We start from the raw sequence: 12,619 nt of genomic DNA, 5'->3' as shown, positions 1-12,619 counted from the left end.
TGGTTTTAACTAGGAGTTTTAACGATGCAGAGAATTGAACTCTCTAATTATGTGCCTTACCTTTGCTCACCTTACATTACAATTTGCATGCTCAGATCTGCTTACATTCTCATCTGCATTACTCTGGCTTTGACTTTACTCAAGGCTGGTTGGGCTGAAATGATTGCTGCTTGTTTTTGGCAACCGGCAAGGAGGCGGAGCCGCAGAAATGTTTTCATGGAAAGATGGGTCACGTGAGCCCACCTTCCTTCCATCCATCCATCCATCCATCCATCCATCCATCTATCCATCCATCCCTCCTTCTTTCTTTCCTTCCTTCTCTTTACAAACTGGACCACTTTTTGAGAAACAGGTCATTCTGACTCAATTGACTACAGGATCTTGAGAAAGCCAAGAGTTGCCTTCTGTTCTGTACTCTCCTGAGAAGCACAAAAGGGACTTTGGTGGTGGCTCTCCAGATATCGCTAGAATGTGGCTCCTCTCAATCTGATGTTCTAGAGTCCAGCAATATTTATTTATTTACAGTATTTATATTCCGCCCTTCTTTCTCACCCCGAAGGGGACTCAGGGCGCATTACAATGAACACATATATGGCAAACATTCAATGCCAACAGACAAACAACATACATTAGACAGACTCAGAGGCATTTTTTTTAACATTTTTCCAGCTTCACGATTCCGGCCACAGGGGGAGCTGTTGCTTCACCGTCCAGTAGTGGCTGTACTTCCTCATTCCTTTCCTCGTGTTTTGCTGGCAGTTTTATGGTGTTGTAAATTAGCCTCCCACATAAAGCGTCCCTAAATTTCCCTAATTGACAGGTGCAACTGTCTTTCGGGGCTGCATAGGTCAACAGCAAGCCGGGGCTATTAATGGTCGGAGGCTTAACCCGACCCGGGCTTCGAACTCATGACCTCTCGGTCAGTAGTGATTTATTGCAGCTGGTTACTAGCCAGCTGTGCCACAGCCCGGCCCCTGGTCTCAAGACTCACGTCTCTCCCTTCGTGTTTTATCAGCTTTGAGGACTTAGGTATCAATTAACACATGGCTAACTCTTCCAAAACAGAAGCAGATGGAGCCTGAAGGATACAAGAGCCGAACTCTCATCCAAGCATGAGCTCTGGTTCCCTGAAGTTCTAGATCAGTGTTTCTCAACCTGGGGGTCGGGATCTGTGAGGGGGTTTGCCAAAGACTATCAAAGACTAAAGGGCTGGGCTGTGGCACAGCTGGCTAGTAACCAGCTGCAATAAATCACTACTGACCGAGAAGTCATGATTTCAAAGCCCGGGTTGGGTTAAGCCCCCGACCATTAAATAGCCCGGCTTGCTGTTGACCTATGCAGCCCCGAAAGACAGTTGCATCTGTCAAGTAGGGAAATTTAGGTACGCTTTATGCGGGAGGCTAATTTAACTAATTTACAATATCATAAAACTGCCAGCAAAACACGAGGAAAGGAATGAGGAAGTACAGCCACTAGTGGACGGTGAAGCAACAACTCCCCCTGTGGCCGGAATCGTGAAGCTGGAAAAAATGTTAAATGCCTCTGTGTCTGTCTATACTGTATGTTGTTTGTCTGTTGGCATTGAATGTTTGCCATATATGTGTTCATTGTAATCCGCCCTGAGTCCCCTTCGGGGTAAGAAAGAAGGGCGGAATATAAATACTGTAAATAAATAAATAAATAAATATCAGAAAACACATATTCCTGATGGTTTTAGGAAACCCTTTTGCAGAGAAGGCTGAATATCTGTTCTGTCCTTCTCTTCCTTTTTGGAAACACACGGCGAATCGTCCCACCAGGAGCCCAATTTGCCCAATTCTATCGATAGTGAGGTTCAAGGGGCTCTTTGTTTGTAGGTGAACTAGGAATCCTAGCAACTACAACTCCCACAAGTCAAGGTCCACCAGTGTTCAAATTGTGGTATATTGAGTATTCGTGCCAAGTTTGGTCCAGGTAAACCTTGACCCGTTTCGTGTCCCGGCTTTTGGATTTTGCACAACCCTAATTACATATGTCCCTAACAGGTGACAGAAAGCAAGACAGGTAAACCGATGAGAGAAAGTGGGACAGAAAAGGAAAAGAAGCAAACCCAACCCTACACAAGCAATTTGTTCCTCCCCATTTGGATATCCCAATTAGCATTCTCAGCTTTAAGCCGTTCGTCAGTTTTCCGCCTCTGGGTTTCAGGTGTTTGGCGAAGCTCCAATTACAGTATCAGTTCCAGACATGCATTTCAGCTGTCCGTCAATCAATCCATCCATCCATCCACCCAACATGATAAATAGTAAGTGACATCCAATTTCTAGTCCAGGCTAGAGTTAATCTGTTGCTCAGTTGCTGAATGGCACGAGTTGAAATTTCTGGACCGTTTCATGGTCTAAGAGGGTCTACCATGCCAGCTAGAGGTTGGATTTAGCTCTGTGTGTCTTCTGACACTGAATTCCAAAATAGAGATAGATTTCATATTTAACTTATGGAAGCCACAATAATATATTTGCAATAGTAGTAGTAGTAAAAGTAGTATTCGGGAATCTTCTACTCACCTTATAGTCTGATGCTGCAAAGTGTCGGGGTCTGTCGCATTGACTGTTAACACAACACTTCCGATCGGGATGTTTTCTTGTTTTGTGACCGTCATGGGGTCCGGGTGGAAGACGGGGCCCTCGTTGACATCCAGAACGGTGATCTGAACCGTTGCCGTCGAGCTGGTGTCGTAGGCGATGTCTGGAACCAATGGATCTTCATTTTCTACTTTGATCAGCAGCGTGTGGAAAGCAGAAATTTCATAGTCCAAAGGCTGGAAGACAGGAGCAGGCAGGGCTTTTACTCACATTTACGGCTTTTTGAGGTTTGAGCGACAACAACCTGCTCTCAAGGATTGTCTCGTATGGTTTGGGGAACGTCACTTCCAGGTTCAACTCTGGACAGTTTGGTGAGTCAAAGGAATTGGGGGAGAAAAATGGTGGTACAGTATTTTACACTGGCTTTCAGCAGGTTTGAATGGGACAAAACACCCATATTTTTATTTTTATGGGGTCTTTGGTCACCTTCGGTAGCCCCTCTTTGCGGCCCTAAGGCTTCATGTAGCCTTCAAGCCACGCTTTTCCCATTTCTGGCCAAAGCGAAGCAAAATGTGTTGAGCTAACACTGCTTTGAGGCTGAGCATAAAAAAGATTCGGGATTGAGAAGGACTGGGAATTGTGGGTGTTGAAGTCCAAAATACCTGAAGGGCTCAAGCTGGCCCATGACTGGTGTAAGCAAGCACAATGACACTCATTTCAGTTTCGTAGCAAATTTACTCCAGCAATTGTAGTGGCACAATGGGTTAAACCCTTGTGCTGCTGAACTGCTGACTGGAAGGTTGGTGGTTCAAATCCGCCGGATGGGGTGAGCTCTCATTGTTAGCCCTAGCTCCTGCCAACCTAGCAGTTCGAAAACATGCAAATGTAAGTAGATAAATAGGTACTGCTTAAGCGGAAAAAGGCAAAAAGATGCTCCAAGCAGTCATGCCAGCCACATGACCAAGAAGTGACAACACCAGCTCATCAGGTTGGAATTGCAGAAGAGCCGGAAATGAAGGGAGAAGCCTTTGCCTTTGTCCGTGTGTCTCATTGTAACAAGGCATTGAATGTTTGCCTGTGTTTATTTATATGCTGTAATCTGCTCTGAGTCTCCTTGGGGAGAAGGGCAGAATATAAATTATTATTATTATTATTATTATTATTATTATTATTATTATTATTATTGGATTGCTGTGAGTCTTTCAGGCTGTATGGCCATGTTCCAGAAGCTTTCTCTCCTGACGTTTCGCCCACATCTGTGGCAGGCATCCTCACAACTTCTGATGTGGGTGAAACGTCAGGAGAGAAAGCTTCTGGAACATGGCCATACAGCCTGAAAGACTTACAGCAACCCAGTGATTCTGGCCATGAAAGCCTTTGACATCATCATCATCATCATTATTATTGCATTGCTGTATGTCTTTTGGGCTGTGTGGCCATGTTCCAGAAGTATTCTCTCCTGACGTTTCGCCCACATCTATGGCAGGCATCCTCAGAGGTTGTGAGGCATGGATAAACTAGGCAAGGAAGGTTTACATATATCTGTGGAAAGTCCAGGGTGAGAGAAAAATCAGAACAGTAAATAAGAAGCAACACTCTGAAAACAGAGGCGTTCCAGACAAACCGCTAATGACTCTGAACAAAGGATGCCCCCAAGCAGGAAGAAGCCAGGAGATGAAGCTATTCAGTGCTAATTAAGGTGATTAACTACAACATTCACACTGGCCTCCAACTGACAAGAGTTCTTCTCTCACCCTGGACTTCCCACAGATATATATAAACCTTCCTTGCCTAGTTTATCCATGCCTCACAACCTCTGAGGATGAGATGTGGGCGAAACGTCAGGAGAGAATACTTCTGGAACATGGCCATAGAGCCCGAAAGACATACAAGAACCCTGTGATCCCGGCCATGAAAGCCTTCGACAAAACATTATTATTATTACTAACTGTGCCTGGCCACGCGTTGCTGTTGTGTTGTCTGGTGGTGTTGGTGAGAAATTGTTGAGGTAGTCTTGAATGTCTGTTGTATGGTTGTCTTTATGTTTAGTATGCACACTGAAGTGGATTATATGGCAGTGTGGAGTCAAGATAATCCAGTTCAAAGCAGATAATATAAGATTCTAAATGGGTTATATAGCTGTGTGGAAGGGCCTTGAGTCTACACTGCCATATAATCCAGTTAAAATCCTTGGAAGAGGCCTAAGTGAGGCCTAACTGTGCCTGTCCCCTGGGCTGAGTAGGTTGCTAGGAGACCAAGTGGGTGGAGCTTAGCCTTCAAACTGGCAGCAATTGGATAAAAACTATTATTCTTCTCCCTGTAATTGGGACTTTATTTTTCTTTTCTTTTTGTTGTATCAACCTAGAGCCGTGAATGATGGGTTGTGTTGTCAAATTTCGAGGTTGGGGGGCCTGTAGTTTTGTTGTTTTCTCCGCTGCCCTGATGCCATCACTCTTTTATATATATAGATGACGATGATGATGATGATGATGATGATGATGATTATTATTATCTCTAACCATTAAAGGTGCTATCCAAAGTGCTGAATTTTGTATTCAAAACTTTGCAGGGCACAGTTAAAGTTTGGATTAAATCCCAGAATGCACCCATTTTATATTGATTGAGAAGGTCAGAATAACTCCAAAAATGAGAAGCTTTGGGATTTACCTCTGTGTTGTCCCAACGTGTGATTCAATAGGTCTACTGGGCCGGGCTGTAGCGCAGCTGGTTAATAGCCAGCTGCAATAAATCACTACTGACCGAGAGGTCACGGGTTTTTGTCTCCCTCCTCCCCGATCTATATATATAAAAGGGTAATGAAATTTCGGCCTAGGACAAAACAACAAAACTACACATCCCAGAAACACTAAACTTGGCAGCACAACCCCTCATCCATGCCTCAACGTTCATACAACAAAAAGCTCCAGCTACTCCAGAAAACGGGCAGGCTTTGAGACTGCAAGGCTATTCACTGCTACTCCACCTGGCCAACAAAGGATTCTCATAAGCCACAGCAACACGTGGCCGGGCAAAGCTAGTCTATATATATAAAAGAGTGATGGCATCAGGGCAGCGGACAAAACAACAAAACTACAGGCCACCCAAACTCGGAATTTGACAACACAACCCATCATTCACGGCTCTAGGTTGATACAACAAAAAAGAAAAGAAAAATAAAGTCCTAATTAGAGGGAGAGGAATAATAGTTTTTATCCAATTGCTGCCAGTTTGAAGGCTAAGCTCCGCCCACTTGGTCTCCTAGCAACCTCCTCAGCCCAGGGGACAGGCACAGTTAGGCCTCACTTAGGCCTCTTCCACAGATTATCAGATTTTAACTGGCAGTGTAGACTCAAGGCCCTTCCACACAGCTATATAACCCATTTAGAATCTTATATTATCTGCTTTGAACTGGATTATCTTGACTTCACACTGCCATATAATCCACTTCAGTGTGCATACTAAACATAAAGACAACCATACAACAGACATTCAATACCACCACTACCTCAACAATTTCTCACCAACACCACCAGACAACGGCACAGCAACGCGTGGTCGGGCACAGCTAGTATTATATAAAACGGCCCACCGAAAACTACAAATAATTTTTGTTCAAACTGATTCAGGCCCAAGCCCAGTAGCTGGGAAAAGCTAAGAGAATTTAGGCAATGCTATGGATGGAGATGCGTGTTGTCCACGTCCATTCTGCTCACCTTGACCACGGACAGCATCCCCTCGTTGTTCTTGGGGTTGGTGTGGATTTCAAAGCTCTGTCCGGGATTCCCGTTGATGATGGTGTAGACCGCTCTCCACGCTCCCGTCGCCGGGTCGTCTCGGTCTTCGACGGTTAAATTCACGATGACGCCCGTGCTGCCTTCCTTCACCGTGGCTTGGAACTCAAAATTAATAAAACAGGCAATAAAACGTTACAACCCTCAAACAAACGACTGCCGTCATCACAACAAATTTGTTTAAGGCACTATTAATTATTCACCGCATCCAAAAGGAGGGGAAATGTAATCCCCGAGCGAAACTGAATTTCGGAAAGCCATAAATAATGCATTCGCGGAGCAGCGCTGTATTACTATTCCAGGCCCCGTTCCTTAAAAAAAGATTGCAGATAAAGGAGAAGGTGATTGAAGTGGGCTTTGACTGGTCTTCAATAAGGAATCACAACAACAATAACAGCAACACAAATAAATAAACCTTTTCTTAACTTCCATTAATGGCAAAAGATTCGACAGGCAGCACATAAAGGTGATTTGGAACACAACTATTAGGAAAATAAATGCATTCAATGAGCTTTTCCAGAGCGGGGTGTTTTCAAAGTGATTCTCCCCATAGTTGGGCCGTAATGGGCCATTGTCCTCTCTAATGTTCTTTCTGAAGATGGAGTTTACAATCAGCCCAAGAGTTTACTCATCATCACAAGTTATCAAATTCACGCCAAGCTGTCCTTCCACCGCAAATATTGCGAAAATGGAACAATGCTTTTTTTTTAATGTACAGGCTCAACTACATCCCTTATAAAGAAAATAAAAACCTTATATAACTTGGGCATTTTTCTAGATAGGTTGGATCAATTTTTCGAGAAACCTTTTATCATTGCAAATTTAAAATATGTGGCTAGTTACATTCTCATCCATGGCACACTCACAATTCAGAACTGTGGCCCCTTCGTATAATGTCAAATGTCTATGGAGGATTTCCCATCATAGGAATATGCCTTCGAAATGCCATATTCACTTATGAGGAGGTACGTTAGCAGGTCCAAGGTGGAATCCTATTTGTACCTAAAGTTGCAGATATTTGCATGTCTTGTACATGGTGGAAGGGCAAGTATATGTTTTGTGGATGTAGATTAGGCTTGTGCATTTTGGGTGAATCACTATCTGTTTCTGCTTGTGGATACCGGAAGACCCCTATATCCATTTTTGTGCTCTTCCCGAAAATGGGTGCGCTGCCGAATGGGCGTTTTTGTTCCGCATCCGAAAAAAGCAGCTCTTTTTGGCCCATTGGTGACAATGGGGAACCTACGAGACTCCCCTTCGGATGGGAATCCGTGACGCCTGGGCCCTTGGCATTACAGATACCGGATCAAACCGAAGGAGCCGGATTGACCAAAGGGAATGACTAAAAACGGTTCCGGACTCAAGTCTAATATTCACTTATGAGGGTTGAATGAAAAGTAATGCCTCCACCTTCGTTACTTGGATTTAGTTGGGAATATTTTGATAACTCAAATAATCCTTATAATGTGCTCTTTAACAACCACTATTCACTTTTCCACATAATCACCAGACAATTGGATACATTTCTGCCAAATATGAACAAGTTTTCTGAAGCCGTCACGGAAGAAGTCGACACTCTGTTTCCACAACCAGCGTCTCGCAGTCCTCATCGTGCACAGATCTTCCGATAGCCAAACAAGGCAATAATGTGACCCACACATTGTTGTGAAATGCCGATGATGCTTGAAATTTCTCTCTAAGTAATAGGACGATTGTCCTGAATCAATCTGTCAACCTTTTGCTTGTGAAATTAGGTGGTTGCTGTCACAGGATATCTAACTCTTTGTTTGTCACACAAGTCAGATGTTCCCACCTCAACATCCTTAAACTTACTCGCCCAACAACGCACAGGACTCACATCCACACAATCACCATAAACAGTTTGCATTCTCTGATGAATCGCCTTGTACTTTAACTACACAACCGTTCAATGCTAAGGCTTCCCCGTGTTCGCAAGGTTCCATACTTCGCACTTTAACAACACAACCGTTCAATGCTAAGGCTTCCCAGTGTTCGCAAGGTTCCATACTTCGCACTTTAACAACACAACCGTTCAATGCTAAGGCTTCCCCGTGTTCGCAAGGTTCCATACTTCGCACTTTAACAACACAACCGTTCAATGCTAAGGCTTCCCAGTGTTCGCAAGGTTCCATACTTCGCACTTTAGCAACACAACCGTTCAATGCTAAGGCTTCCCCGTGTTCGCAAGGTTCCATACTTCGCACTTTAACAACACAACCGTTCAATGCTAAGGCTTCCCCGTGTTCGCAAGGTTCCATACTTCGCACTTTAACAACACAACCGTTCAATGCTAAGGCTTCCCAGTGTTCGCAAGGTTCCATACTTCGCACTTTAACAACACAACCGTTCAATGCTAAGGCTTCCCCGTGTTCGCAAGGTTCCATACTTCGCACTTTAACAACACAACCGTTCAATGCTAAGGCTTCCCAGTGTTCGCAAGGTTCCATACTTCGCACTTTAGCAACACAACCGTTCAATGCTAAGGCTTTCCCATCTGTGCAGGGTTTCATACTTCGCCCTTTAACAACACAACCGTTCAATGCTAAGGCTTCCCCGTGTTCACAGGGTTCCATACTTCGCACTTTAACAACACAACCATTCAATGCTAAGGCTTTCCGCCAAATGGAACTGTAGAGGAGAGTCTACTGAACAAGCCCGGACCTGCCGCAGACCAGGACTGCCATCTATTGAGGAGTTACCAAGGTGTATTACCAGTATACATGGTGGAAGGTCACATACATGCTTTGTGGATGTGGCTTGCACATTGTCCATGGGAACTTATGCACACTGGATATAGATGGATACGTGCCTGGGGTGCAAATGAACTTTTGGTTGTGCATTCCATTGCAAAGTTAGTGTCCTGGACTATTTACACAACACAAGAATTGCATAGTAGTATCAATGCTTAACTCTGCAGGCGGAAATGTAGGCTATGCAACCTGATGCAGAACCTCAGCCATCGTCTCTTAGCGATGGAAATGGTTGGTCTCACAACACTCAAAAAATAGCACACATTTTATTCCCTTTGCAATGGGTTACTTGCAAAAAGTCATTAGAGTGGAAACCGTTGCCCCGGCAGTCAAACCTCCAGTGCCTGTTAGGTATGATTAGATGGTGCATTAATTGATTTTTGTCCATCTTTAATATCTACACATCCCCGAAGCACCACAATCAATTGTGAACAAAATAGATGAGCCCAGATGTGTATTTAAGCTGTTGCCGACAGGCTTCATCTCAGAGACGCCATTTAGAAATAGATCACCTTGGGCCAAATCCCTCGCTGGTTTAAACTGGGTCAGTGGATTTATCCTTGTTCACATGCCAGCTGAGATACTCTTTCTGGCAAGTTTAACCTTCTGCAAAGATTTATTCGTCTCACGGCTAGCGACTGGCCAGAAGCGGAAACTTCAAGGATGAGCCTGCATTCCCCAGCGCAGGTTAACACGGGATGATATGTCTGATTTGGGCTCCAAGGGTCAAGCAGGTTTTTTTTAGTATTCCTTATCTGAAATGCTTGAGAGCAGAAGTTTTCTAAGTTTTGGATTTGCCATGCATTTTGGAATACTTGCATATACACAATGAGATATCTTGGAGACAGGGCCCAAGTGGAAACACAAAATTCATTTGTCTCGTATATATTTTACTAGCTGTACCCGGCCACGCATTGCTGTGGCGAAGTCTGGTGGTTTGGGAAATAAAGTATTGAGGAATTGGTGGTAGTTAAGGTCAAGGGTCAAGGTTTTCCCCTGACGTTAAGTCCAGTCATGTCCGACTCTGGGGGTTGGTGCTCATCTCCATTTCTAAGCCGAAGAGCCGGCGTTGTCCGTAGACTCCTCCAAGGTCATGTGGGATGACTGCATGGAGCGGCGTTACCTTCCCGCCGGAGCAGTACCTATTGATGCACTCACATTGGCATGTTTTTGAACTTCTGGGATGGCAGAAGCTGGGGCTAACACTGGGGGCTCTCTCCGCCCCCCCAATTCAAACCTACAGCCTTTCGGTCCAGACGTTCAGCAGCTCAGCACTTTAACACGCTACGCCATCAGGGGATATTATTTCCTAAAGGTTGTGAATATACAATATTTCTGATTTTTTTTGTCTGTTGGAGGCAAGTATGAATGCTGCAATTAGGGAAAATGATTAGATGTAATGGTCTTGCAGCTTTAAAGCCTGGCTGTTTCCCCAAGTCAAGATAATCCAGTGCAAAGCAGATAATATAAGATTATAAATGGGTTATATAGCTGTGTGGAAGGGCCTTGAGTCTACACTGCCATATAATCCAGTGCAAATTAGGTAATCTGTGGAAGAAGCCTAAGTCAGGCCTAAATCTGCCTGTCCCTAACTGAACCCTGGCTGTCCCTTGGCTGAGTAGGTTGCTAGGAGACGAAGTGGGCAGAGATTAGCCCTCTAAACTGGCAGCAATTGGATAAAAACAATTATTGCTCTCCCTCTAATAAGGAGTTTATTTTTCTTGGCTTTTTGTTGTATCAACCTAGAGGCGTGGATGATGGGTTGTGTTGTCAAATTTTGAGGTTGGGGGGCCTGTAGTTTTGTTGTTTTGTCCGCTGCCCTGATCCCATCACTCTTTTATATATATAGATTGATACACATAGCCGGAACGTCATTTTATGCACAATATTTATGATAATTTTGTGCACTAAACTAAGTTTGTCATCAGAAAGCAAATGCATCTCTAACTCAGCCAATTTTGGATTTTGAAGTATTTCAGGATTCAGAATTATCTATAAGAGTTTATCAACCTGTATGATAATGATTTCCTATCATTATCATTCACATAATCATATTCTATATGTGTGATATTTTCTTTTGCAAGATGGCTTCCAAATGAGCTGTTGTCGTATGTTTTCAAATGGTTCTCAACTTACGATAACCTCCAAAAAAATGGCAGACCTCCTGTCATGTCTTGGCAAGATTTCTCACTATTTACTCCTGTTAGGCCCTCATTTAGTTAGAGGAGATTAGTATTGTATGTGTAGTTTGTGGGGTTAGTCTAGATAGACTCTTCCTCCTTGTGTTTGAAACCTCCCTCATCCTGTCCCTTTAAAACATGGAGCCTTAGCCAAGGCCGTTCTAGTTCCTTGAGGAGTCAGGCAGTATGGTATCGAAAGGTGAAGAGTAAGGAAGGTGGAGGAACCACAAAATAGAAGGTCACGTCAACATCACACATGTCATACAAGTCACGTCGAAGCCACACAAGTCAAGCCACACAAGTTAAATCAAAGCGATATAAAAGTAATGACACAAGTAAGGCCATGTCGCAGATATAGCAGACTGAGATCCAATTGAAGCTATAGTAGTAGTAGTAGTAGTAGTAGTAGTAGTAGTAGTAGTAATAATGCCCTGGCAGAATATGTAAAGCAAAGTGAAGAACCTGCTTTGATTGAAGTCAAAAATCAGAAACTCCTCAAAGCACAGCAGACAAAGAATCAGTACAAGAAAACCGCACTACAAACTAGAGCTGACAGCTGGCACAACAAAACATTGCATGGAAAGTTCCTTGACAACATTGAAGGAAAATAATAACTTCATTTTTATACCCCGCCTCCATCTCCCCCAAAGGGGACTCGGGTCGGCTTACAATACAATATAAAAATACATCAATAGACAAAAGATATGGACAATTATAAAATTTAAGCATTAACCTATAAAGATAAATAACAAACTTAATAAAACACGATTTTTTAAAAAAACATCCAGTCAGAACTGTGGTTGTGCTTCTAGGACTTTAACTGCAAAACCTTGCTCTTCCGACAAGCTTTCAGTGGGTGAAAAACTCAAGGCTATGTCTGTTTTTATTGTTGTTTTTATTGTTTTTATTATTATTTTAAAGCTAAGTGTATTGTTTTAATCTATTTCTGTAAACCGTTCTGAGCCAAACTGGGAGTAGCGGTATACAAGTCTAATAAATAAATATATAATAAACTCCCTTCACAACGACTGGCAGTGATACTCTTGAGGAGAGGAAGTTTGAGATATGTTATTTAATACATTGTTGTTTTTACTTCAAATGTGTAGCATTAGTTCTGTTCCCGGCACCACAGACACCTTCCAAATAATTAACTTGTGTGGGGGCAGAACATCTCCAATGCAGAAATCTTGCCCGGAACCCATCTTAACTCCCAATTTAGGATCTCAACCATTGACAATGAAAAGATGGAAAAAATATGCTAAATTCCATGCTGAATTCCATGCTGTTTACAAGGAACCTTCTCAAACTTCTCTAAA

The 12,619-nt window shown here is 43.3% G+C and overlaps 1 protein-coding gene across 2 annotated transcripts in view; it reads right to left on the bottom strand.

The window, feature by feature from the left end:
• cdh13 (cadherin 13) overlaps window positions 1-12,619 on the bottom strand; it is a 594,061-nt gene that overhangs the window by 52,950 nt on the left and 528,492 nt on the right. For both annotated transcript variants that reach the window (XM_062961847.1, XM_062961846.1), the window contains 2 exons: window positions 6,275-6,457; window positions 2,544-2,797 (listed from right to left, as the gene is read on the bottom strand). In XM_062961847.1, the coding sequence (XP_062817917.1) occupies window positions 2,544-2,797; window positions 6,275-6,457 (437 nt within the window). The remainder of the gene's footprint in view (window positions 1-2,543; window positions 2,798-6,274; window positions 6,458-12,619) is intronic.

This window comes from Anolis carolinensis, unplaced genomic scaffold (genome assembly GCF_035594765.1).
Source record: "Anolis carolinensis isolate JA03-04 unplaced genomic scaffold, rAnoCar3.1.pri scaffold_9, whole genome shotgun sequence".
Taxonomy (NCBI): Eukaryota; Metazoa; Chordata; class Lepidosauria; order Squamata; family Dactyloidae; genus Anolis; species Anolis carolinensis.
Note: the sequence above shows the minus strand (reverse complement) of the source record. Positions and strands in the feature narration are given on the sequence as shown.